This window comes from Phycodurus eques, chromosome 7 (assembly GCF_024500275.1).
Source record: "Phycodurus eques isolate BA_2022a chromosome 7, UOR_Pequ_1.1, whole genome shotgun sequence".
NCBI lineage: Eukaryota > Metazoa > Chordata > Actinopteri > Syngnathiformes > Syngnathidae > Phycodurus > Phycodurus eques.
Genome location: NC_084531.1, coordinates 31262639 through 31289905, shown reverse-complemented (window position 1 = coordinate 31289905; position 27267 = coordinate 31262639). Strand labels below are relative to the sequence as shown.

Genomic DNA, 27267 nt, shown 5'->3' with positions numbered 1-27267 from the left:
CTGCTAACATAGAGGCGAATGCGGCGCGAACGAATAAGAAAGACGCTTCATCTGCTTCCATTTTGAAATGCTGTGAAATAGGTGCCGATCGTCTGCGCTGTAAACAGAAATCCCCAAACGGAGGTGCGGGTTCCAACAATCCCGCCAGCACGCCTGTGACTTCGGCACGTCGAACTTCTTTCATGAAACAATACGGCCACGTGCGCGCCGCGCTGAACTTAGCGAGACGGTCGAGAGGTGGCGCGATAGATGGGCAAACCGGGCTCCATCCGGTAACGCCGCACTTCCAAACCTGCGGGGAAAATTCCGACAAAGATTTGAAGATGCTTATATGCTCTCGTGTAACATTGGACACTCTCGCGAGCGGCGCCCGTGAAATGCCGCGCCGCATTTCGCCGGGGAAATCGGACGAGGCGACGTGCGGCCGCGTAGCGACCGATTTCTCTGCAAATAGCGGAGAACGCGTTTTGAGCAGCGAGTTACCTCGTGAGGAGGAAAATATCGAACATATTAGACAGTCGCTTCAAGGCGGGTTAGGGTTAGTCACCTCTCTTCTCCGCCAAGAGAGGTGACATTCCACGTCCCCAGGCCCAGCTTCTGTAGCCGGGATCGGATCGCCAAGGTCCCCGCCTTCGGCCGCCGCCCGGCTCGCGCTGCACGCGACCCCCGTGGCCCCTTCCCGCGGGCTCACCGCCCGCGTTACCCTTTCGTGCCGTGCCCGGCGGGCGCCGGGCGCTCGCCTTCGAGCCCCACCTCCGGCCGGGCCCGGCTCCAGAGGGGGGGCCCCGGTGACCCGAGGGAAAAAGTGTCAGTTCTTCAGTTCGTTTCTTTTTCAGAACTGAAGAAGCCTTTAGGGTACAAGGTGAAATGTCTTCAACAAACAAGAAGACTCCATTTGCCTTCATTCCAACTTGGCAGCTGACCGTGACGTGACCTGACGTGACCTGCGTGGCTGAGAATCTCCGCAGAAATGTCGTGTCCCCCCGCGCCCCGAGATTTGGGTCCGCCGAGACGGAGCGCTTCCTATGAATTCACAACCGAATGCGTCGGTCGGGATACGTCGGTGCGGAGTGAACTTCCCGACGTAGCCTCAGTCGATATTTCGCGCGAGTGTAGTATCTGCGCCGCTCGGTGTGACGTGACTGTGAGAAGACCCGAGTGTGCATCTGTAATGGGCTGTATCAAAACAAAACCTAGGAGCAGTTTTGCGTAAGCGTCCATCCAGTACTTTCTATCAACGTCAACCTTTTTCGATCAGTCAATCGGACTTTATTGATCGAGCACGTGTCATTCATCCAAACTGCGAGCGAGACCAAGTCACAGCGACTTCTCGGCTACCGATTCATGCAAGCGAAGAGCTACGAGTTCCGAGTTCAGTTCTCAGGCTGCTTCGGGTTCAACTACAGCACAATTGCACGTTATTCATACTACAGTTGCAAATAAGCCTTTTTTTTTTCATCGCCGATTAGACCGACTGCTATTTTCTCCATATAAATTGATTCCGATTCACGTACCGGTTTGCTCCGTAACGTCGGTCGTAAAATCGATCAAAAGTTGGATTGTTTTCCAAAGTAAAAGCAGATGTTTTAGTTTGAAAAGAGAGAGAGTTGGTCTGCTTTTAGGGAGGGCGACAGAAAGGCTGAAATTCCAAACATTTGGACAATTCCAAGGCCAACCAAAACGCCACCACACACACTTAAGTCAAATGACATTTCTCTTTTTGCTCTTTTGCGTTTTCTACCGTGATACGGCAGCCAATCGCAGTGCAGCGGAGCGAGTGATATTGGAGCAGGGCGTGTCCTGCCCGGAAACGCGGGCGGGAACCCTAATGATGACGTGCCGATGACCGCTCAAATCGAAAACGCATTTTGATCATACGGGGATATTGTCGCGAATGCGTTAACGGTTCAGGTCTCGTCTGAAGCAAAAGCTTTCAAGCGACTCCCGACTCTCGCAGGCGGGTCGGGTCGAGTCGAGTCCCAGCGCAAAGTGAAGGAAGTCATACGATTGGGATTTGCTCCTTGACGGCGGGCTTCACGTACTTCATCATGATGGGCGTTCTGACGCTCTACACGTCGTACAAGGAGAAGAACATCTTCCTGGTGGCCCTCCAGAAGGACCCGGCCGGGATGGACCCGGATCACGCGTGGCAGCTCTCGTCTTCGCTCAAGCGGTAAGCGGCCGTACGTGCGCACGCGACCCGCGCGCGCTCTGATCGCTCGCCACCGCCGGCAGGTTCGACGACCGGTACACGCTGCGCGTGTCTTTCGGGGACGGCCGGCTGAAGACGTGGCGAGAGAGCCAGCTGACCTCGTCCGTGGCCGCTTTCTTCGACGAGAACGGAACCCTGGCCATGGACCGGTTTGAGAAGTGCGTGTCCTCGCTTCACGACGCGCTCGCCGCAGACAAGAAAAGCAAATAAAGTCACCGCTCTTTTCGACTTGCCGTCTTCCTGCCCCTCCTCTTGTCGGTGTCGCTCCCCCACCAAATGTCAAGGTTCTTCCGCCTCCGTGTGGCAAACTTGTCGTCGTCGTCGACCCTTTCTGCGTCGGTCTGTCATAAAGCACATTTGAATTTGATTAGAATTGCTTGAATACTGACCAAGTAATGGAAGGGCAGCCTCTGTCAAGTGATGCGAATTTACGTATCACGTGCAAGATGGCCACACTGCACGGCACGAGACCTTAATCTCGATCGCGGGAGGAGGAGAAAAATGGCTTTCTGCCAATTAGGAGAGGGCCGAACTTGTCTTCGCAGTCGAAACCCGTTGAAAACCACTCAAAAAACGTTCCACGGGAGGCAAATGCAAACAACGCCAGCTGACTGGGAAAAGTTCCAAACTCGGCCAAGTTTGCGTTTGTGTGCGGTCCAAACCCGCGAAAGTGGGAAAAGCGCCAAAGCGAGTTACCGTCGTTTGCGTTGCGATCAAAAGCGCGTTTCGCTTGACAGCGGAACGACGAAGCAAACATTTTTGTGTTCCCTCAAATACTGAAAACATTCAAAACAACCAAAATCTTTTGCAAAAAAAAAAAAAAAAGCCGTCTTCACATTGACACGAAATCAAGTTCAGAACGCGTGAAAACGCTGTCAAAGCTGAACAGGTTTGTTGTCGGTGCGACGACGAGACGTGACTTCTTATCGAAAAGGAGGGCGGGCCGGAGGCCACGCCCCCTCCGCGCACGCTGCATGACTCCTTCACATTCTCGATTGACTTTACCTTCATTATCTCCTGTCTATCTTGACTTTTGTTAGCTTCATCATCTTGTTGACTGACTTGATTTCATTGTTGACCATTTTTCCCGTTTGTCTTTCTTTCTTTCCCATCTTTACCTGCTTTACGTCGACCATCAATCGTGAAATACAAATCAACAACAAATGGTCCAGTTTCAGGAACATGACAACAACGTTCGCGGAGACGTGCAAGGACGCAGGCGAGGACACATGCTCAAGGTTCCTCCATATTTGACATTTAAAAATTCCAGAACTTAAATTTCCAGACGTTTCGGTAAAAACTTCCAACGATGTGTGACATTTGACGCAATATACGCGCGCGGTATATTCAATTACGTGGCCTAATCGTTTCCATACGATTGTAGCTCGGTAAGGAGAGCGCTCGTGCAATCGAAGCGCCAAGCCGGACCTCAAGGCGACGTTTGTGCTTTACCTGCATGTGACTCACAGCTGACATCTCCATGTCAAACATTTTACACAAAGTTGAAACCCTAATTTCAAACCTCAAGCCCACTTTAAAAAACTAACCCTGTTTTAAAACCCTACTTGGAAACCATAAGCCTTTTTAAACCCTATGCCTTTTTTGAAATGCTATTTTGAAACCCTAACCTTGTTTTGAAACAACTAACGCATTAAGTAAGCGCTAAGTAAGACATTACTCCAAAATGGTCGCCATTTTAGAACACGTTATCATCTCCGGGAAAGTAATCGGATGAGTTACTTCATTATTGAAACCCTAACCCTGTTAATTATACATATGAATCTATATTGAAATAACTACAGGTATGACGGATATCGGTGATACCGGTAACGCGTTATTCTCGGAGTTACTCAGTTTTCCCAAAATGGTTGTCATTTTGAGTCACGAGCAACGTAGCGCGTTACTATATCCAGGAGAGTAATCCGATTACAGTTACTTCATTCTTGAAACTCTTCTCATGTTCTCGGAAGGATGTACGTTTTTCGATACGATCGTTTTCCATACTTGGACATTTATGAAATCCAACTCCATACTTGCGCGGGAACTCGAATGTGCGTCGGGAGGCTGAACAGGACTCAGACCAGAACATCGGACAACCTTTATTGAAGAAATTGTAACTAAAAGCAAATTCAGGTGCAGAGGACCACGTGAAAAAGCCAAACGTCTTCACAGCGTCCGTGACGATGGCGGAAGCACGGCTCGGTCAACGCCGCCCGCCGCCTCTCCCGGAACACGGCGTTGACATCAACGTAGGGGGCGTGGCCACAAGCTCAGTCGCACTGGCAAGACAAAACATTCATTTCAGTACAAGCGCTGAAAATGACGGCGTTTTCTTTGAGTCCGAGTCGCGGGATTTTGAGTGTCCCGATCCGATACGTCGGCAACGCGTTAAGGGGGGAACAAAACAAAAAGAGCTGACTTTATTGAAATAAAAACATCCCAACATAAATGGGCTTCCGCCGTTCTACCTTCGAGGTACTCTGAGCGCGTTTGTGCAGTCTTCTGATTCGGCGAATTCTCATGACATCACGGAACAAAAAAACCAGAATGATTCCCAAGACTTTTGGGGAATATTATATGGACCGACCGGAAGGTGCGTGTGTCGTTACATCTGGCATAAATGCAGCAGAGCATTTCAGAAACAGTCAAACATGGGAGTGGTAGGTGGCGGCGGGCTGCTTGACTCCTTCAGGACCTGGACCACTCGCTGTGATCGACGGAACCATGAATTCTGCTCTTTAACCGAAAATCCTGAAGGAGAACCTTTCGGTCATCGGTTTGCGACCTCGAGCCGAAGCGTACGACCGCGATCCAAAACACGCCAGCGAGTCGACTTCTGAATGGCTTAATAAAACAAAATGAAGGTTTTGCGGTGACCTAGTCAAAGTCCAGACGTGGACCCAATTGAAATGCAGCGGCATGACCTTCAAAAGGCCGCCGCTGCTCGAAAAGCCTCCATTTTGGCCAACTTCAAACAATGGTGCAAGGAAGAGATGCGAAAGACTCCTTTTGTCAGTTGGAGAAAACGCTTGAGTTCCGTTGTTGCTGCTGAGGACGGCCCGACCGGTTCTTCGGTTTCTCTTTCACACAGGGCCAGGTAACTCTGAATAGTTGGATTTCCTTATCATTTAAAAACAACATTGAAGTTCACTTGGGTTATATTTGGCTGATATTTTACATTGATTAGTTGAAACAAAGTGGGGAAACGAGGCAAAAATCTTAAGAATTTGAGAATACGTAACTTTGATTTCTGACGCACAAAGACGACACGCCAGTGACCTCACCCGGAAGGAATTGCTTCCTTTTAGTTTGCCGCATGCGGAAGTGACATTTATCACGTCATGTCGTCATACTGGACCTGCCCTGGCAGAAGGTGAAATTGATCAGGTTTTAACGTGACATCTCACGTATCACGTTAACTTTTGGGGGTTTTCTGGTATGGCAGCAATACGCTTCCGTAGAACGCAAAGGGCGAAGTCACGACACATTTGGACGAGCGACCGCGGGTTTGTTCACTCGTCTTCAAAATGCATTGTGGGTGACATCAAGGATCATCTTTACTCACAACACATTGCAACCAAACTACAAAACGGCTAACACCCATTTCACAAGCCACGTGACACTAACCGCTGTCATCGAAGCTTTCCGCCGAGCCCGACCGATCGGTCCGACCCGGCTCCGCTCTCTGGCGGGTCCAAAGAAGAACCGGTTTGAGGCTCACATGCCGACTGGACAAACTTACTGAAAAAAACAAACAAACAAACAAACAAACCAACACACACACACGGACCTTGAGCGGGACGACGTCATCACACACACACGAAAGCTTTTCAAATCATCATCAAATTGTTTTGATCTGTTAGAGACTCCCCACACACGAAGAGGTGTGCACATATTTGCAAACGTGGCATTTAACACTTTTGATTGTACTGCGTGTGGTGTTCAACGCAGAACACAAAGATTCTCTTCCACCGGACATCTCGAATCTAGTTCGCCAAGACCGAACTCTCGCCTGACCAAAAATCTCCATCTTCCGGACCGCTTCCGCGGGCGTGCTGGAGCCCGTCCCGGCTAACTTTGGGGCGAGAGGCGGGTACACCCTGAACTGGTCGCCAGCCGATCGCAGGGCGCATACAAACAAACAACCAATTTAGAGTTTTCAGTTCACCTACCGTGCGTGTTTTGGGAGAAAACTCACGCAGGCACGGACGGGGAGAACATGCAAACGCCACACAGGCGGGGCCGAGATTTGAACCCGCAACCTCGCGACTGCGAGGCGGACGTGCGCGTCTAAAACTAGTCTTCAGTAGTAAGAGAAATGCCGGAGTGCTAAAAATACACTAGAGGGCTTCACAGTGTCACTCTCGTGTTTCCATGTGATCCAGCAAAAACGAAGAAGAAACACGGCAGCTACCCAGTAACACGAGATGGGAAAGGATGGGAGAAGATGGGAGAAGATGGGAGAAGATGGGAGCATCTGCTTTGAAGGCGATATTTTGACATCCAAATCCTAAACTAAGAAATAAAGGCGGCACATAATAAACACTTGTTGGAGAACGGAACGGCGACGGCGTCAATCTAGACTTGCTTCGGAAAAGACGACTCGGCGTTCGCACACGCCGCGACATCGGCGAGGACGCCTTTGTTTTGATTTCCGCCCGCTTCTTCATTGCTACAATATGGCGGTATTAAAAGTGCCTCGATATTGTCGAGGTCTTATGAAATAATGAGCCGTTGTGCTTGAAATTTCGTTTCGGGTGTTCGTAGGCACGCCGCCGAGTGCTCACTTCCGGTGCGCGAGCGTCCGACTGACTGCGCGACCCCTGTGACGACGTCACAAAAATAGGCTGGCTGGCTGGGTGGCCCGCGTGACCAAAATGCGGCATCGAACGCATAAGCGATGCTTACTAAATGGCGGGCGGAACCGGGTCACATAAGGGCTAATCGGCCGGCGAACTAACGTGAATCGCTTATCGGCACTTCGAACGCGCCTCTCCTCCCCGAGCCCGACGGGTCACAGCTGCCGTGCGCCGCCCGACTTGACTTCAATTTTTGGACAAAGGAATCACTGTTTGTAGGCAGTATCCAATTTCCAAAAACGGGGCCATAAATACCGTTAAAGTAGGAACAGACAATTTCTTATTATTGCTGCAGCCAAAATAACGTTTTGGAGGCAATGGAACTATTGGACGGGTCAGTGCAACAATTGAAAACAAAAACCCGGCGTCAAACGCACAGAAATGACTAAAGCCTGTCGAGAAGAACTCCGCGCGGCGCCCGGACCTTCCCGCGATATCGCAATAATTATCGTACCGGGAGATTAATACCGTGATAAAACCGAACCGTGAGCTCGTGAGACGGTTACATCTCGACTCGGGAGACGTCGGGCTTCCCCGCACGCAAATATTGAACGTTTAGTATTTAAAAGCCCAGGAAAGGAAACAAAAGGTCTTGTCAATTTGACACACCGCACGCACGTGTTGTTAACAAGTCGGATGAAAAAATGAAAAAAAAAGAATAATTCCAATGGCAAGTAAAGAAAACACGGCTCTCAAATCAAGCAAGCTACAGCTGCAGGGCTGTGCGGGCGGGTCCGCCGAGCGCTCGCGAGAGACGGACGGGGCCCGACGCCGTCTCGCTACGCGCTGCGCGCTGCGCCAGAGGGCGCACTACATCAGCGCCCTCTTCTTTATCCTCCCAAACAAACACTTGAGGAAATATGCTCTTTTTCGGGTTGTCGGCAAAGCTCGATCGCCAACTGCACGAGTAGAAAATGGCCCAAGTTAGTCAAAATTGTGCCAAACGGCCACCGCTAAAACGGGGCGCAGGACCGACTCCCGGTGACATCGGCGCGCCTGCGTTTTAGCGCCGCTCCCAAAAGTCTAGACAACCGAGACGGCGAAAAGCTGTTGAACGCCGCATCTCGACTAAATTGTTCTCAGTCTTTGCGCGTTTTCTGCACGCATCTTCACAAATATTTCATGTATTGAGCAACACACGATGAAAAAGACTTTCCCGGGTCTTCAAGCTTGTCGGCCCGACCCGTTTGGGACCCCGCCATCTGCCATCAAAGCCACGGTCAGACCGCAGGCTCATCTTAGAAGACACGTGCAATAGTCGGCGTACTTTTTAATACGGGCAGTTGCGTAATGATGTATATTTTTCGGGCAGGGGCAAAAAGGGCCCCCGGCGGACCTTAGCCGCCGCCGCCGCTCGCATTACCGACTGACCTGCGAAGGGCGGAGGTCGCGCCGCTTTCGCCGCGAAGGACGGCAGACGGGTCGTCACGTCGAAGGTCGCAGGTCGCGCCGTCGGGACGAAGGGGGGAGCCGGTCCGGCTCCCGACTCCCGCCGCGCGACACCGGCACCCGGAGACGACGCCGCCCGTGATCCTCCGGCCCGCCGAGCTCACCTTCGGCACAGCGTCTTCCTCGTCCCTCAGCCGGCTTTCCAGACTCTGCGGCTGAAAGTCCTCGTCTTCGTCTTCGTCCGCCCCGTCCCCGTCCCCGTCCTCGTCTTCGGTAGAACTCGGAGAGTAGTCCAGGATGACGAGGGGACTCTTTTCCAGCCAACGATTCCGCACCGGAACGGGTTCCGCGTCCGACGGGACGTACGAGGAGACCGCCGCCTCGCCCTGCTGAACGCACACCGCCGTGGACACTAAACACAAAGTACACACTAGCGAGTTGACATTTGCAAAGATCTTTGACTTTTCTTTGTTTCTACGGCTTTCCCGTCCAAATAGGCCATTACGGGAAACCGCTCCGTGGCGCAAAAAACCTTCGGAGACCGTGTTGAAAAAATAGCCACGACGTCATCGATTCACCGAATTCCACTTGGCTTTCAACACGATAGTAACAACTTGACAAGTGGCCGCCGTCTTTGTGGAATTTCAAGGGGGAAGAGAAAAAAAAAAAAAACCAGAATGAGCACTTCAGGCACCTCTGAAATCCTCCGTAACAAATACATTTCCCAAAAACAATTGACGGCTAACGTACACGAGCGAGTTTTGGGTGAAGGCCCGCTCGGAGAAGCCCTTCCAAATTTCAGCATTTGTAAGCCAATCGGGGAAGGGCTCCCCCGAGTAGCAGATGAAACAAAAGGCTCGAGTCGACGCCTTGAGAAATTATCCATTTCAACTCATTTTACGCTAACTCTGTGTTTTTGGACCACAGTTTCTATTGACAATAGCATAAAAACAGTTGCCCAACTCAAAAAAGTACAAATTCCAATCAGACTTCGTGAGGAAATCTTGTCAGGTCGCTCATTAACGGTCACCGACAAATTCTTTTAGATTCATGCGTTGATTAGTTTTCAATGAATTGGTTTAAAAACAAAATCATTTCCTTCGCTTTATTGAAAAACCGGACATTGCTTCAAATTGACTGCAGACAACGTATAAACAAATCGATTCCGGATCGGTTCTCGACAAAACTGATCATTGTCGTCGAAGCGGATGTTTGCAAATGTCGTATACAAGAACAAAACAAAGACAAAGAATCAGTCTGCTTTCATGGAGGACTGACAAAGAAATGGGAGAAGATTTGCTGTTGAGGCTGAAATTCCGAGGATTTGGACAACGGGAAGCAACGGCGGAAAACAAATCGATCATCAAAATAGTTTGATAATCAATGACTTTGTCAATTTGTTGCACCCTACAACAAAAATCTAGAGTTGTTCAACCGCACGCGCGCACACGCACACACAGCGAACTGACCAATTTCCGGAACCACGTGGGCATCTTCCCATTAGTGCGTATTTGGGGAGCACCTGGAAGGACAAAACAAGACTCAGAGACCACCAGACATTCACTCGTGGAGGGACTATGACGTCGCCGACGACATCGCCACCTTCGGGGTCCGGTCTGGACGGCGTTCGGCGCTCCTCGTCCCCACGGGACGGCCCGACGACGAAGGTTTCCCGCCTGAAACGAGCGGCCGCGCAGAGTGAGCCATGGGAGAACGCCGCGTGCGAGCGAGGCGGCGCGCCGCTCACCCGACGCCGGCGACGACGCTCTTCATCGGGGCCCCTTTCTTCATCATCATGGCGGCGGTCATGCGGGAGTCCAGCCGCCACACAAACACACAACTACGCACAAAGCGCACAAAAAGGTGAGCCCGGCGCGGAGTCGGCGTCCGGGCGGCGAGGGGGCTTACCCGTCTCCCGACGCGCTGATCAGGTGCGCGCAGTCGGCGCTGAACCGCAAGCACGTCACCGGCTCTGAGCGCACAACCAGAATCGCGGCGTCAGTTCTTCTGCACCTTTTCAATTGGCGGGCAATCCCAAATCGAAATCAGCTCAAGTGACTCGTTATTGAACTAGAAATCGACCGCTGATCTAGGACCGAATTCATCAACGACAAAATCAATCAACAATGTATGTTTTGATCATTTTATCTATGATGCGTGTTGATGGTATATTATATAGTCTGTGTCTTAGTTGCGTACCCCGATCTGGTTTTTTTTTTTGCCCCCGTTTGTTTGTTACAGTTTAGGTCCGTTCGTACTAGGTTCTGCAATGCCGAACCTAGTACGAACGGAACCGCGCGCGCCCATCGATAGTCACCTGAATGCCCAAACAGGGCGGCGACGCGCTCGCCGGACCGGTAGTCCAAGATGCTGATGTTCTTGTCGGAGCAGCAGGTGGCCACGAAGGAGCCGGTCGGATCCACGTGGACCTGCGGCGGGAACGAGACGACGACGTCAGCCCGTCGCGTCCGAGTAAAAGCCGTCGACGGGCGGCGAGAAATGATGACGGTGAACCCCGATCTAGCGCCGTTCGGCATTCGCGCCGCCTTCGGTGCGGATTTTGAAACGAGCCCTGCCGTAATCGACGGGCGCCGAACCGATCTCCGGCGATTGCCGTCGTGCCGACGTCGCCGAGAGAAAACACACCTGCGGGTGCGGCTGGATGCTCTGCTTGCATGCGAAGCTTTCAAGGGTGACAATCATCGGAACAGCCATCCTCATTTCAGTTAGCCCATCTATGGCATGTTGTTAGCATTACGCTAGCAGACTTTGGTAAAACCAGTTCTCAAGCTTACCACCCCAAAGAATTCATAACCAAATAACATGCAGTTGCGTAGTAGGCCCAAGTGTTCAACAAGAACAAGGCAGGTTTTATTTATTTTTTTTTAAATATTTTTGTTAGCCACTGTAACAATACGCACATTTTCAATATTAACACTGCACTTGTACTAATATAATCAGTCAATGAAAATGATTGCACATAAGTTTAAACGCTACTTAAATACATTGCCGTGAAAAAAGTAACTCACTTTTTGCTGAATTCAAAGAATCTCGCAAGGAAGAGTGGGCGAAAATATCTCCACGGAGACGTCAAAGACGAGAAAACAGTTGTCGCTGCTGAGGACGGCCCAACCGGTTGCTGGGGTGAGGGGGCCAGGACACTTTCAACAGTTTTTCCCTCCCCCCCTTAATCAATGAAAATATATTCGATTCGTTTGATGATCTATAACATTACAGCGCGGAAAGTATGCAAAAAGAAAAGACTTTAAGAACGGAGCCAATAGTTTTTTCACAGCACTGTAAATACTCAGAATATAAAATATAAAATTTCAAAATGATGAACGCAACGGCAGTGTACTTCAAAGTTAAATACAACCGAAATGGACTGTGCTGGATTTTGTCTTGTTTTAAGTTGAAGCCCATACAGCACGACGCACATACATTCATTCATTCATTCAGTGATTCTTTTGGATACCAGAAGACTGAGAACCACTAGTGGGCTTAGACAAAATGAAATGTTTGGGTGAACATTTGGTTTGGTTTCGGTTTTGGAGTAAACTTCAACTGGGAGTGACAGAAAGAATAAAAACTACAAAAATTATCCCTCGGGGTTAGAGAACTGTGAGAACAGGCTGCTAAGCAATACTTTCAAACGTGTCTTAGCTTTGAGTGCTTTAAGCATGCGGGGGGTGGGGTAAAACCATTTTCTCAAATGATACGGTCTCACTGATTTGACAGATTTTCGCCTCTCGGCCGCGGAACGCGCGATGAACCGAGTTCACCGTGCAGTCGACCGTTTCGACCTTCAGCAAAGCTCCTCCTTTGCTTGTGGGGTCCTTCAAACATTTCTTCAGCTTTCCCGTCTCCACGCTGTACACCCTGAACGGAGACGCGCACAATTAGAGGTGCAACCCTTCCTCGACAACAAATCCATCCAAAAATATTCCGGTAATCAATTCATCGCTCGGACCTCATTGGACTTCAAATCCCCCAAATCACCCCATTTCAGCCTCTCAACAGTAAATAGTCTCCGATTTCGGTCGTCCGCTGTGAAAGCAGACCGATTCCCTTTGTATTTTTTTCCCTTCAAAATAAGACATTTGCAATCATCTGTCATTTTGGAAAACAATATTTTTGCACATTTTCGGACAGATGTTACAAAGCCTTCGAACCAATTTGCGGGAAAAGTATTCGAACTCGAAGCAGCCTTTGAAGTGCATTTCAACCTCGCGTTAATTCAAGTCACTTCTCACTTTCAAAAAAGGTTGCAGGGTGAAACGTCGCTCCCTCTCCTGCTAGGTTGACTTGCTTTTGTTTAAATGAACGAGAGGCGCAACGATCGAGTCTCAAATGAAGTTCATTTAAAGAGTTGAACTTAAAATTGTCCAAATCATTGAAATTCAGCCTCTCAACAGTAAATAATTAGATTTGAAATAGTGAAAAAGAAGACTGATGATCTTTGTGTTGTTTTTTTCAAAATAAGACACTTGCAAAGATCTTTTACGTTACAAAAATAATGAGCAACATTTTGGCCTGTTACTGAGCGAACCAGTCAGTGAATCACAATCGGTTTCTGCACTGCCAATTTGAAATAACGCGCTGGTTTTTAATAAAGGGATGGAAATGATAAAAAGTGTTCGCTCTGATTCATTGCTGAATCGAAAAAAATACAAATAAAATTAGCAATGGCCAGATTAATCAATTACGAAGACCATTTTTAGTTGCAGCCCCAACAATAACGAATAAACAACAAGAGCCCGTTTCTAACGGTCATGGGCAAAAAAAAGATTTTGCAATAAACTTGAATGCAAAACACTTTTGTTTGACGATTTGCTGAAATAACAAAGTCTAGCTGCAGCCCCCACACAATAAAGTGCAAAGCGACACGCGCTCCTCACCGGACGTTTCTGTCCTGACAGGCGACGGCCACGTGCGTCCTGGACGAGTCCGCGTCCATGTCGTGCAGCGCCGTCTTTTCCACCGCTTGCTGCGTCCTGCGGAAGGACACGCCCCCCTCCGCCTGAACACACAGCGCACGCTCACCGCACGTTTCGGGCGCCCCCCGGTGTCGAAGCTCGGTGTCGGCGTTTACCGTTCGATGAGGTTCGCGCACGTAAGAGTAGAAGTAGACGCTCTTGTCGGCCCCGCAGCTTACCAGGCGGATGTGCGCGCCGTCGCCTGCAAAGAGGGCGGCAGATGTTGACCTCGCGCCCGTTTCGCTCCCGTCCAAAGCGCCGGCCGAGACCTGCGAACTTGACGGCGACGACGGGCGCGGAGTGGTCGGCGATGGTCTGCTCCAGACGGAAGTCGCGGTCCAGGTTGAAGATTCGAACGAGTCGGTCCCTGCCGGCACTGGCGAGTAGCTTCACGCCTGAAAACGCAAGCGCACGGTGTCGACACGCAGACGGACGAGAGCTGGGGGGGGGGGGTTCGCTCGTCCACCGGACATTTAGTGACTCGTCCTCCCGACGAATGGGTGGGGATTTGGATTGACTTGCGAATGCCGGTGAAAAAAAAATCAAGCGGAATTCAAAGACTGAAATACTTACTTTATTCCGACAAGCGCTGCCACGCTGCCCACGGCCGCCGCCATTTCGACTTGGTCCGCCCGCATCTACGCGTCGCAGCTTCCACCAAGTTTGTTTAAAAAACACAAACGAACAAGCTCTCCGCTTACGGAGGCTTACGCTTAGCCGAGCTCTCCGACGAGCTGCACGGTTACCGCGGAAGCGGAAAGGGAGCCGTCGCCGGATGTAAGAAAGTCGGTCCCGCTCGGGAGGTAGGTAGCTAGCCAGTGGGCTAAGTAGCAGCAGGCTAGCCGGAAAGGGGGCAGCTCGGTCCGGTCCACCGGGATTCACGGCCCCGACGACGAGCGCAAAACCGATCCGGCTGGGATCTGACCTGTGGCCAAGGTCGTGCGAGGGATCCTGGTTTAAGTGAGACCTTTTAAAGTCAAAACATAAACTCTTCTGTACGGAGACACAGCAGCCAAAATATGCCAGCGTACTCTCTCTTACCGGTTCAATAGTTTTCATTTGTTGGACTATTATTTCGGAATAGTACAAGGAGTAACACATTAATTGTGATTTGCTAATCATTGGTTACGGTCAATACGAACGGCGATTGCAGTTTTAGGGGGGGCGAGACCGAGCACCATTAATGACACCATTTGTCGGGACGATACTCAGTACAGTGGTACCTGGTCTCGGGTCTTACCTGCAGAGGACGGCGAGAACTCCAGGGCCAAAACCTCAGAGTCATGCGCCTCAATCTTCACCAGCTCGTCCAGAAACTCCAAATCAAAGATACTGCACGTGGAGAGGGAGAAAATATCATCTCAGGCTGTGGTAAGAAGCACCCACTTGCTCCCTCCGCCCGATCTCAAGATGAGGATGCTTGCGCTGCAGACCGCGATAGTCCCGAAAAGGCCCGCTGCGGATCCCTTTGAAGTTGTCGCACTCGGAAACACGGAAAGAATCAAACAGTTTGTGCGTCGGGATTGAATGCTGCCATCCAATTCAATGCGTTGTGTTGTGCCACCGTGGCAGAATAATCCAGTCATGCAGGCAAACGAAAAAGAATTTCGACTACGACTGTGAGCGACTCAGTCAAATATTGCAGTATCAGTCCTTTTTTTTGTAGCGAACAAAGAATATATGCCTGTGAATATGGTTACAATTCATCTTTCTAAATGTGTTGCTTCACTGTTTGTCTTCAAATATTCATTGCTTCAAAGGTTGTAAAATAGGGATGCTAAGTGTTAGCATGTCAATGGCATTGTCCATTAAAGTGAGCATTGAGCTAGCGGCCCTTCTTAAGACAAACTTGTTGGGTTGTTTTAAATATGCAAGGTGTAATTGTCGGTTTTCTGGTTAATCTGACGCTGAACTTCAGCCAGGAGCGGCAATAAACAGCTCGAACCCCTTTTTGATGAATTGCGACGTCATACATTTGTCGCACGACCTCACCGCAGGATTCCGCAGAGGTCTCCGGTGGCCAGCCGTCGCCCGTCGGGACCGAGGCGCAGCACTCTGACGGCGGACCTGTCGTCAGAGGCCTCCGACTTATCCTCCCGGTCTGCCGGAGCGTTGTCCCCCACGTGTAAAATCCTCAGCGGGTCCTGCGAGAACAACAAACGTCAAACCTGTAACCATAGGAAGGATAATCAAAGTGCCCGCCTGCCTGCGCGCGCGCTACGGCGCTATAGAGGTTGTTGTACGGCGCGGCGGAGTCGGCGTGCCACAGCCTGATGGTGTTGTCTGACGAACACGTGAGGAACGAAGACGGCGGCAGACGGGCCCGAGACGCATCGGACTGCTCTGGACACACCTGGAAGCAAACGCGCTTCATTAAAACGTCACCGCGCACGCACGCCGCAGTACTTGCAAGACAGTCATGTAGTCGTGCAGTAATACAGGAACCCCTCGTTTATCACGGGGTTACGTTCCAGGAAATCCCCACACTAGACTAAGACTAGAAAACAGAGGAAAATTATTCACGGTACTTGTATACATTTTCAAGTTTCGTATATGCAATGCAATGTCAAAATGTATCTTCCCCCACCATCGGCGCCAACTCACCACCGGGTGGTGATCCGTCGACAGCTCCGGCCCCCTCTTCAGCCGAGTGTCCGAGACACGCGACCGCAAGTCCGATGACACGGCCGCAAAGTCGATCTTTCAACTGCGACCTACAACTTGACCTTGTCCCGGGGTCAAGTGCACGTGTGGACACCCTTATGCTCGAACGCGGTGTTCGTTATGGACGGTCCGCGATGAGCACAGAAATCCAATAACGGAACACCGCTCGGGTTCTGATCGGGGGGCCGTTCCTCCCAATCACGCCCTTCCAACCCCCCAAGGACTCCAAAAAGGGTGGGGACTCTGAACTGCTGTTTGGTGCATAGGCACAAACGGTCAAGTTGGCGGATGCAGGCGACCCTCTCGTCCACCGGGGCGAACCCCGATGTACAGGCGCCGATATATGTACGTATACCCACACCTCTCACCGTGGGCAACTCCATAGTGGAAGAGGGTCCGACCCCCCCGAGAGAGGACTGGTACCAGAGCCCAAGATGAGTGTGGAGGCGAGCCCGACGAGATCTAGTCGGAACTTGCTCGACCTCACACACTAGCTCGGGATCCTTCCCTCCCAGAGAGGTGACGTTCCACATGCCGAGAGCCAGCTTCTGTAGCCAGGGATCGGATCGCCAAGGTCCCTGCCTTCGGTCACCGCCCAGCGCGCACTGCACCCGACCCCTATGGCCCCTCCCACTATTTGCATATCTGTTGTTGACCAATACTGGCCACTCGTGCCAGAGTAGCATCTGCTCCATTTGCACGCTGACTGAGGAGTATCTGCAAAATTTGCACAATCGACATTGTCCCAGATGATCGCGCTACTCGTCACTTTAAACCGCATACACTCTGTGGTCATGAAGTCCTTCGAACGTCTCGTGCTGGACCACCTCAAGAGTGTCACAGATCCCCTGCCGGACTCCCTGCAGTTTGCCTACCGAGCGAACAAGTCTGCGGATGATACAGTCAACATGGGACTGCACTTCATCAGAGAACATCTCGACAGTGCAGGGACCTACGCGAGGATCCTGTTCGTGGACTTCAGATCAGCGTTCAACACCATCATCCCTGAACTCCTCTCCTCCAAGCTTCTCCAGCTCAGCGTCTCGCCTGCCATCTGCCAGTGGATTTTCAGCTTTCTGACGGGCAGGACACAGCAGGTCAGGCCGGGGGAGGCCACCTCATCCGCACCCAGCATCAGCACCGGGGCGCCCCGAGGTCGTGTCCTCTCTCCGCTGCTCTTCTCTCTCTACACGAACGACTGCACCTCAACGCGCCCGGCTGTCAAACTCCTGAAGTTTGCAGATGACACCGCTGTCATCGGCCTCATCGAGGACGGCGACGAGTCCGCATATCGACAGGAAGCGGAGCGGCCGGAGCCGCGGTGCGGCCGACGCGACCCGGAGCCGAACACGCTCGAGACCGTAGAGATGATCGTGGACTTCGGGAGGCGTCCTTCGCCACGGCTGCCCCTCACGTTGTCCAGCTGCCTCGTGTCGACCGTCGAGACCTTCGAGTTCCTGGGAATCTACAATCTCTCAGGACCTGAAGTGGGCGACCGACATCGACTCCGTCCTCAAAAAGGCCCAGCGGAGGATGTACTTCCTGCGGCTTCTGAGGAAGCACGGCCTGCCGCCGGAGCCGCTGAGCGGTCATCGAATCGGTCCTGTGTTCCTCCATCACAGTCTGGTTCGGCGCCGCTACAAAAAAGGACAAACTCCGACTGCAACGGACAATCAAAACTGCTGAAAGGATTGTCGGTACCCCCCTACCCGCCCTTGAGGACTTGCACGCTGCCAGAACTAAGACAAGAGCGTGCCAAATCCTCTCGGACCCTCCGCATCCCGGTCACCGGCTCTTCCGGCTCCTTCCCTCAGGTAGGCGCTACTGATCAATGCAAACTAGAACTAGCAGACATTCCAACAGCTTCTTCCCTCTTGCCATCAACTTCTTAAACACCTAACCTACAATTCCATTACAACATGCTGGCAATTTTTTGACTTGAGTTCGTTGTCCCATTTCTACGGGGCCAGTTTATGTATTACTCGTGCACTCACTGTGGTCGTCTCGCCACGCTGCTCCATTTGCACACTGACTGAGGAGTATCTGCAACATTTGCACAATCGACATTGTCCCAGAAGATCGCGCTGATCGTCACTTGAAACCGCATCCACTCCTTGAAGTCTCGCCGCCCTTTGCGCAAATAGGTCACTTGCACCGGACTATTGCGAGATTAGTCATTCGAACTGCTCGAAGTGCTAGAGGACTCTGCATCTTTTTGCAGCAATTGTCAAAAATAAATAAATACATTAATTAATTCATTAATTAAAATAAAAACAAATAAAATAAAATAAAAATAAACTAAAATAAAATGTACCAGCATTACCAGATAACTAGCAACCCTTTACTGCTCAGTGAATTTTTATTTTTTTTGTCAATGTCTTCATGTCTCCAAAGCGTTCTCTGTCAATCGACCGTCTGTTGTCGTACTCGAGCGGCTCCGACGACCGGAGACAAATTCCTTGTGTGTTTTGGACATACTTGGCAAATAAAGATGATTCTGATTCTGATTAATGAGGTTGAAAACGGTTTGAAACGACGATTTGGGTTCTTGTAAATACAGAAGGCTATCATCCGCGTAAAGATTGATTTTGTGTTCCGATGCGGCAGCGCAGACACCTTTCATAGTAGTGTTCTGCTGTATCGCTATTGCCGACGGTTGGATAAATAGTGCGACGAGCAGGGGCGAGAGTGGGCGTCCTTGTCTCGTCCCTCTTGGTCAAGTGACCCCATTTGTGGTGACAGTTACGCTGGGTGAGTTGTATAACTCGGCGATCCGGTGAACGCGTGAATCACCGAAGTCCAATTTGTCAAGTACTGCAAAAAGAAAAGACCGCTTAACTTTGTCAAAAGCTTTTTCCGCATCGAGTGACAAGACAATTGTTTTGAGGTTATTACGCTGAGACACACATATTAGGAGGATAAATCGCCTGACATTGCGGGTGAAACTCCGTCCTTTCATAAAACCTGCTCGCTCACAATATATGATGGAGGCAGACGTTTTTTTTTGTCAGTTAGCTAAAGCCTTAGATATGATTTTGAAGTCCGTATGAATTAGCGAGAGCGGTCGGCAATTCGCCGGACGAGCGAGTGGGGTCTTTCCGCGGTTTCAGGAGTAGTTTTATTGCGGCTGTGTTCGTATGGCTTCTAATTTAGCCTTTATCTTTTATCTCTGTCACCGTTCTGAAAATAGTGGTTGTAGCGGAGACCAGAAATGGTTATAAAACTCCATCGTGGCCTGAAGCTCCACCCGTTTGCGGCCTCGTGCAATTCAGCGACGGTTGACGGGGCTTCTAAAAACTCTTTACTTCCTCAAGTTAATTGAGTTTCAATGTCGTTTTTATACGGCTTGCTGTGGGATGAATATAAGCTAATGAAGTAGTTGTAGAATACATCATTAACATCCTGTGGTGATTGAGTAAGTTTGCCATTAGAATCTTGTATGGTTGGAATTCATGTTTTTGTTTTTCTCTTTGTTACATTAAAGTTGGTTTGCGAGAAATTTTCCTGGTTTATTCTTGAGCTCAAAATTAGTGTTATAGTAAGAAATCTGTTCTTTTTTGAAAATTGCAATCAAGTTGTTGTAAAGCATAAAGTTGGCTCCTAAGTAGGTCTGTCGGGTTGATTGCATATTCTTCTGTAAGTTGCTCCATTCACTTTCTAATATTTTTTCTTGTTGGAACCGTACGAAATGATTTTGCCTCTAATTACGGCTTTCCCTGTTTCCCAAAGTAAGGATGGAAGGAGGGAAGAGTAGCTTATTCGCTATCGTGGAGGCGATGATTAGTGATTTACGATGCGTCGACACCCGATGGAGAGAGAACTTTCGCCTCCGCGGCTTGGAAGCCGGAGCGGGGGGCCCGTAACAGCGTACCCCCAAACCCCCCCCCCTCTCCTTTCATCAGCTTGGCCGGCCGGACGCCGTATTATTTTCTACCCAATATCCGGAACAATCGATGTTCCGACTGTGACAAGTCAGTGTTCAATTTCCGTAAGAAAATACCGATGTTCTGTAACATTCGGCAGCTCTGCCACACTGATCCAAAACAAAAAATCCGCCATGCGCTGAACCCGCAGAAAGTGAGCGGCGATATAGCGAGGGATTACTGTATAGCGAGTACCTGTATGTTCCACACAGGGGCGCTGTGGTAGAGGGCTGTGTGGATCTGGTTGGCGTTCCTGAGCTGGCCGACGTCCCAAACGTAAACGCTGCGGTCGGCGTACACGCAGGTCAGATGTCGTGCTCTGGGGTTAAAGGTCAGAGCCACCGCATCGGGATAACGGCTCGGCCTGGAACCCGACGGGCTGAAACGCGCACACAAACCATAAAAAAAATAAGCAAAAACATAATACACACACAAACACAGCCAGACAAACAAAACAGCTGAAATACACAGAGAACACACAACCATAAAGTTTCCGTGCGCACACACACACAAAAACACAAGCAGAGAAAAAAAAAAAACTGAGTGAGCTAAAATACAAACAGAGACAAAACACAAAAAAACAGAATCACGAACAAATAAATAAAACGTACAACAAAACAGACAAAAAACACAAAAAGCCCAGACATGAACAAAAAACAGATTGTCATTTCTAGTGTGCGTGTGTGTGTGTGTGTGTGTGTGTGTGTGTGTGTGTGTGTACCTGGGCAGCATAAGCTCCACCCCCAGGCGGTGCGGGTAGGGCAGGGTGGTGATGTAACGCAGGTCCGACGGCGAGAAAACCCGCACCAAACCGTCCGAACAACCGCAAAACACAAAGTCCTCCGTCACCTCCACGCTACACGCGCACGACGCCTGCAAAACCACAACGCGCGGTGAGCGAACGCCGGCCGCGCGGCACGCAAGTCAGGCACGCGCATACGTACGGCACGACGCGGGCGGGCGCACCGACCTTGAGGCGCACCCAGGCTTCCAGCTGCCGAGCGGCGTCGAAGCGACACAGGAGGGCGGACCGCGTGACGGCGTAGGTGGCGGCCGCCGCGGGGCCACGACCGCACGCCACCCCGCAGAAGACGGCCTGCCGGTGGTCGCCCAGCAACCCCGAGCGACCCATCAGAGGCGCCGTGCCGGTGCCCTGCGCAAAGCGACAAACTGCGTTCGCCAGGGATGGCTGACAAAATACGGCTTCATCTGACACATCGCAATATGCAACGCAGAGACCCAAAACCGGATGTCCATTGGTCGAGTGGAATCAAATCAAAATTAAGATGAAAAAAACAACCCATTTATGATATAATACGTTAAGTTTCTCTGATTAACATATTTCGCGACTTGATACTGGATGATTTAAGCCTTGAAGAAAATACCACTTCTGTGTAGCCAATTGTTTTGCTTGTGTTTTTGTCAGGCAATATCAAATCAATTGACGATTTCACGTTTGACATGGCAACCACAAATTGCTAATGGGATATAAACCCAGTAGGGCTCTGAGATCCACAGACTCGGGTCAAATAGTGGAGCACAGAGTCCAACGCAAACATGGTGAAGCGGCATTTAGCTATTATGCTGCACACAAATGGAATAAGTTGCCAACACAAGTGACGTCAGCCCCAAGTGTACATGTTTTGAAGTCCAGGTTAAAGTTTTCCCCCTTGCTTTTTAGAGCATTTCCACTTTGAAATATTTCTTGCACTGGATGCTGTTTTAATTGTATTTTTTATTTATTTTACCCACCCCTCTTTATTTTAAATGTTTATAATCATGTCAAGCACATTGAGTTACCTCGTGAATGAAATGCGCTGTATAAATACATTTGCTTTGCTTTGATGGTTTTAAGTGAATGAAACTCAAGATATTTGGGGTAAAAGCAAGAACGTGTTGGTTCCGTCGTAGGCATTTATAAAATCTCTACCGGCCCGATCGGGCCAGCGTCCGTTGACGTCGGACCCCGTAGCGCCAGTTCAGACGGTCTTCAGCGAAGCTGACACGCTAACGTTTTTGGGATGCGGCCGCAATTAAGACTCGAACCCCGACCCTCGGAAGGACGAGAAACTCATCCGCCGTGCTGCCTACAAGGAGTGCAATACATGAAATGGAAATGAAAATGAAAATCGATACCCGCCGCTCCTTGGAGGCGTCCAGGTACCAAAACCGGACATGTCTTTTGCCGGCCGTAACAAAGTAGCTGCCGTCCTCGGAAAAGGAAATGGCCGACACGCTGCTGGACACTTTGTTGGAGGCCAGGATGGAGCCCTTCTGCTCACTCACAAACAACCGCAAATTAGTCATCCGCAACCTGCCGTGTTGCGCGTGCGCACGTGCGCGCTCACCCGCCAGTCCCACACGCACACGTTCATGTCGTACTGGTCTCCCACGGAGACCACGTAGGCGCCACCCGTGGAGAACGCCACGCAGGAAACGCCGCACTTGTGATTCTGGACATCGGCCGCCTCCACGCCATCGTCCACCTGCCACACCCGCACGCACGGCAGGTGACCACGCTGACACACACACACACACACGCACACGCACGCACATCACAGAATGACGCGTTAGCACGGCGGTTCTCGGTCGGTTGAATTTAGAAAGGCATTTAGGAGAGATGTGCGATGACGATATTTAGCGTTTGCCACAGGACCGGAATCTATTTGTGGTGGTGGCGATCTGGCGGCTGGTCTGGACTTTTGGGGTTGGGGTTAAAGTTAAACCAACACTTACCGAATATGCTTCCATACCTCCACAGGAATGCCATCAGGACCTTTCCAATTTTTTTTCATCCTCTTGAGTGGCTTTCTAACTTCCCCCTTACTAATCATTGCTACTTCCTGGTCCACCACACTTGCCTCGTCTACTCTTCCTTCTTTCTCATTTTCTTCATTCATCAACTCCTCAAAGTATTTTTCCATCTAACCAGCACACTACTGGCACCAATCAACATATTTCCATCTCTATGCTTAACTCATCCCATCTCTATCCATGTTCTGGCCAACCTGTAAAGATCTTTTTCTCCTTCTTTAGTGTCCAACCTGGCTTACATGGCATCATATGCCTCATTTGGACTTCGCCACCTCAACCTTCACCCAACATGTCATCTCCATGGATTCCTTTCTCCTCTCCGCAGTCCTCTCAGTTCCACTTCTTCTTAGCTTCCCTCTTTTTGTGTATGATTTCCTGTACTTTGAGGATTCCCCCACCAAGTCTCCTCCCCCCCTTTCCTACCAGAAGATACACCAAGTACTCTCCTGCCCGTCTCGCTGATCATCTTGGCTGTCGTGGTCCAGTCTTCTGGAAGCTCCTCCTGTCTCACCTCTTCCCAAAAAGCCGCACAACACTCTTCCTTTCTCAGCTTCCAGCACATGGTTCTCTGCTCTGCCTTTTTCTTCTTAATCTTCCTCCCCACCACCAGAGTTGTCTTCTTTGCTCTGGAGTCACACTCTCCCCTTACAGTCAGTAACCTCCTTCAGATGACATCGTCTGCACAAGATGTAATCCACCTCTTCTCTTGTAGGTCACCCTATGTTCCTCCCTCTTTTGGAAAAAAGGGTTAACTGCAGCCATTTGCATCCTTTTTGCAAAGTCTACCACCATCTGTTCCTTTCCTGGACGCCGTACTTACCCATCACTTCTTCATCACCCCTATTTCCTTCACCAACATGTCCATTACAATCTGCACCAATCACAACTCTCTCCCTGTCCGGGATGCTCAGAACTACTTCCAGAATTTCTCCTTCACCTCTAGGTCACATCCTACCTGTGGGGCTTATCCACTAATCTCGAAGATTTACACGATCAGGATTTTTGGGGCCGATCACCGATCGATGAGTTTAAAAAAATGATAACCGATCACAAGATGGAGCAATGTGTCTATTTAAATGACTTGTTCATTTACTGTATGTACAAAAATTATATTTACAATAAATAATGTATCCTTGTTCATCTCAGCAAGCCTTAAACGAACGTCCTCTCCTGTCCCGCGTTTTTCCCCATTTTGCCCTTATAAAACAGTTAGCGCCACGGTAACGAGTGTACCCGGTCGCAATTGAGTTGACAAGATAAAGCCCAATGATCGTAAAAAACAGGATGCGGTGGTATCGGAATGCAAGATTTGATTGCAGTAGTCTGACAATGCAATGGCGAAAGAGCAAATTCGTCTTGTAGTCTGATTCGGGCATTACGTGTTGTCTGTCCCACACCGCCGACGTTTTTTTTATAAATAACTTCATTGGCCATCAGATATTTACAGTACTACGTCAAAAGACACGCGACAAGGCTAAAAATAAACTAGTTTTTGGATTCAAATGTACTGTGCACGATGGCGACGCAGAGTCAATGTCTTTCGCGGAGCCGATCAATGAGGTCAATTGATCGGATGATGATGACATGAAAGGCGATCAGCATAAAATGCTAATTATCGGCCGATGCCGATAAAATCGGTGTCGAGTCGACAAATCCCATTATACATAACCTCCATTTCAAGTTTCAGCCTCATCACACAATCTGATACTCTTTTCACCTACATGACATTCTTATCGAACTCTTCCTTTAAAATAACCCCGACTCCATTTCTCTTCCCATCTCCACCATGGTAAAGTAATTTGAACCCTGCCCCTAAACTTCGAGCCTTACTGCCTTTCCACCTGGTCTCCTGGACACACAATATGTCAAGCTTTCTTCTCATCATCATGTCAACCAACTTCGAGATGTTCCTGTCATAGTCCCAACATTCAGTTCTCGGCTCTGCGTTTTCCTCTTCTCCTTCGACTTTGATCCGCTCTCGCTGAAATTCCACCGGCACCCTGTAGGTTAACGGTGCCGGACGTTGTTAACCCGGGCCACAACCGATGCGGTATGGAATCGTTTGGATGAACGCTCATATTTGTTTGGCAAAGTCTTAAGCCGGATGCCTTTTCTGACACAACAAGTTAAACCACACCTAAAAATGTCAGTCAACCAACTCAAATCCAAATATCCAACTAACAGTAGCATATGCAATTTAAGCAAGTCTGTTCTGGGTTTACGTGTGAAAACGTAACCGACCCCAGTGAAAAGAAAACACATAACATTTTAATTCAAGTTCATGGGTTTGACATTTATATAGGCTTACTGGTTAAAAATAACCCTGCGTGAAATACATATTAAAGCTTGTAAAAAAGTTAACGGCAACAAACTGTGTGTGTTGTAACATGTATAGAGTAACATTAGCGCTCGAGTATGTACATCATATACTTCATTTAAAATGCAACTCTGTCAAATGCATCTGTTTTTTATTTGGGTTCGTAGAAGACTTGACTTCATGGCAAAGAAAGTAACGGGAGTCGAGAAAATAATGTTCAAATTGTTGCTGGAAGCGTTTAGCAACCACAAAAAAAGTTATTGCATTAATCATAAACCATTTAATAAATCGGACGACTTATCATTTATCTTTTTTTCCCCCCCTGCCAAACATCGATATTGTCATCGGCCCAAAAAATTCATCCATATCGGTCGGGCCCTAGTTATAACGCCGCTTTGGTAAGCTAATCACGGCAATTGGCTGCTGCTAACATTAGCACGGCAGTCGCTACCTCCCCGGTGACCAGATGTTTGCCATCACAGGAGAAGGCCAAAGCGCTGAAAGGTTTTCTGGAAGAAAAAAAAGGAACATCCTGAAGGTGGTTATGTGAAAACAAAAGTGGAAAAGTTTCGATCACCAGCACCTGTTGAACGGGCCGACCAGCGGCCAAAACGGGAAGGGAGGAAGCACCTGGACATGTTGATGATGTGGCTTTGTTTGTTGATCTGCGGGTGGAGCAACACGACCACACACCTAACGCACGCACAAGCACACCATCAGGTGAGGCCGGGCCAGGTCGTTGTCGGGGTGGGGCTCTTACCCCGCAGGATAGGCGACGAGCCCGGAGTTGGGGTCGGACGCCAAAGCGCTGCCGCTGGCCGTGCTGATGCCCAGAACTTTCTCCAGTTTGACCTGAAAACACAACAACCGCCATCTCGCCTTCAGTCGCGTCCGTGTCGTGCCTTTGCGCCACAGCCGTTCATTCCCAAAATTGCTGTTCTTCTGCACCCCGATTCAGTGATCCAAAAGGGTCGGCCAGCCAAGCTTACACGCTCACTGGGCGACTCCCACGTCACTCGCCAGGTCAGGCCCCGTCCTCGAAAGCCTGAACTACGGAACAACCTGCCAGTGCCCCCTCGCTATCCATTTCTGTCTCACCTATTTTTATTGTTTAGCTGTGTAATCATTTTGTTGTTTCTAAATTAGGGGACATTCAATTGTCTTGTGTTCAACTTGTGTTTATTTACTGCACTTTGTTTGTTGTGTGGGTATTGTTATATTTAGAGGTGATTTACATATTTAGAGATTTACAGCAATGAATCGATTAACTATTGCATTATGTTTATTTGGTCAGCCTTTATTTATTGCTCTGCGTTCTACACACACACACAGACAGACAGACAGACAGACAGTTCATGTTCTGATTGCAATTGTACTGTGTTCTTTTACGTACACTTGTAAGCTTATTGTAATGACGTGACCGGTGCTCCGCCTCCATGAAAAAGAGACCTCGGTCTCAATGGGTTTCATTTTCTGCTTAAATCACGGTTTGAATAATTGACTGACAGCTAGCGCTGTTACAAGCAGCAGTGTTAGCACGGAGCTAAAGCTAAGCCAGCCCAGTATCACGTACCCGGCGGCTTCCGGAGCTCTTGTGACGGCTCTCGCTGCCCGCTGCTGACCTCCTCTTGGCAGCGTGGAGGGAACCGCCGCAGTCCGGGCGCTCCGCCATGTCGCCGAAGTTTGACATAAAAAAAACTGCCAACTGTTGACTTTGGGTTCTACTCGCCTCGAATGCAGCGCGGTTTAGCTTAGCTCCATTAGCTTCACCGTAAACGTCACTGCGGCTTACTTTTCAAACGTAGACGCGCCTACTTGGCCAATCTATCCACCAATAATCGACGAAAATAAACCCGCCCCTTGCCACACAGCCAATCACGAGGAGCGGCATTCAAGGCACCTCAACGGCCAATGAAACGATCGCTATCGACTTTGGCAACCGGGGGAGGCCATCAGTAAGACCGTGGAGCTAGGCTAGCGCAAGATTGCATCTCAGCTAACGTACGTGCCCATATGGCGGCCATGTTGGAGAGGTCGATGTTCCCATAAAAGTCAATGCATGGACACTGAAAGCAATTCGTAACTAGCTTCTTCCTCAACTGATTTTCACGAG

At 49.7% G+C, this 27267-nt stretch overlaps 2 protein-coding genes across 11 annotated transcripts in view; one reads left to right on the top strand and one right to left on the bottom strand.

Annotated features, from left to right (window-relative positions):
- Positions 1 to 2440, top strand: part of spcs2 (signal peptidase complex subunit 2) — a 5298-nt gene extending 2858 nt beyond the window's left edge. Inside the window, exons 4-5 of the mRNA XM_061680848.1 lie at positions 2039 to 2173; positions 2236 to 2440. Of these exons, the coding sequence (XP_061536832.1) occupies positions 2039 to 2173; positions 2236 to 2422 (322 nt within the window). The 3' untranslated portion in view covers positions 2423 to 2440. The remainder of the gene's footprint in view (positions 1 to 2038; positions 2174 to 2235) is intronic.
- On the bottom strand, positions 2355 to 27267 carry LOC133404708 (mitogen-activated protein kinase-binding protein 1-like). 10 transcript variants are annotated; one of them, XM_061680829.1, is made up of 22 exons: positions 26728 to 27267; positions 25915 to 26006; positions 25785 to 25847; positions 25606 to 25663; positions 22372 to 22542; positions 22160 to 22297; positions 20994 to 21176; positions 20745 to 20896; positions 20219 to 20402; positions 15643 to 15789; positions 15429 to 15580; positions 14677 to 14768; positions 13706 to 13831; positions 13553 to 13638; positions 13359 to 13480; positions 12188 to 12339; positions 10778 to 10889; positions 10369 to 10432; positions 10063 to 10300; positions 9930 to 9982; positions 8625 to 8849; positions 2355 to 2553 (listed from the first exon to the last, which is right to left on the bottom strand). In XM_061680829.1, exons 1-22 carry the CDS (start codon positions 26842 to 26844, stop codon positions 2425 to 2427), a joined length of 2856 nt encoding a protein of 951 aa, XP_061536813.1. In that variant the 5' UTR covers positions 26845 to 27267; the 3' UTR covers positions 2355 to 2424. The 10 variants fall into 10 exon arrangements, with proteins under 10 accessions (XP_061536813.1, XP_061536817.1, XP_061536811.1 ...); XM_061680833.1 differs by having other exon boundaries at positions 2476 to 2553; positions 8625 to 8872; XM_061680827.1 differs by lacking the exon at positions 2355 to 2553 and adding an exon at positions 4297 to 4491 and having other exon boundaries at positions 8443 to 8849.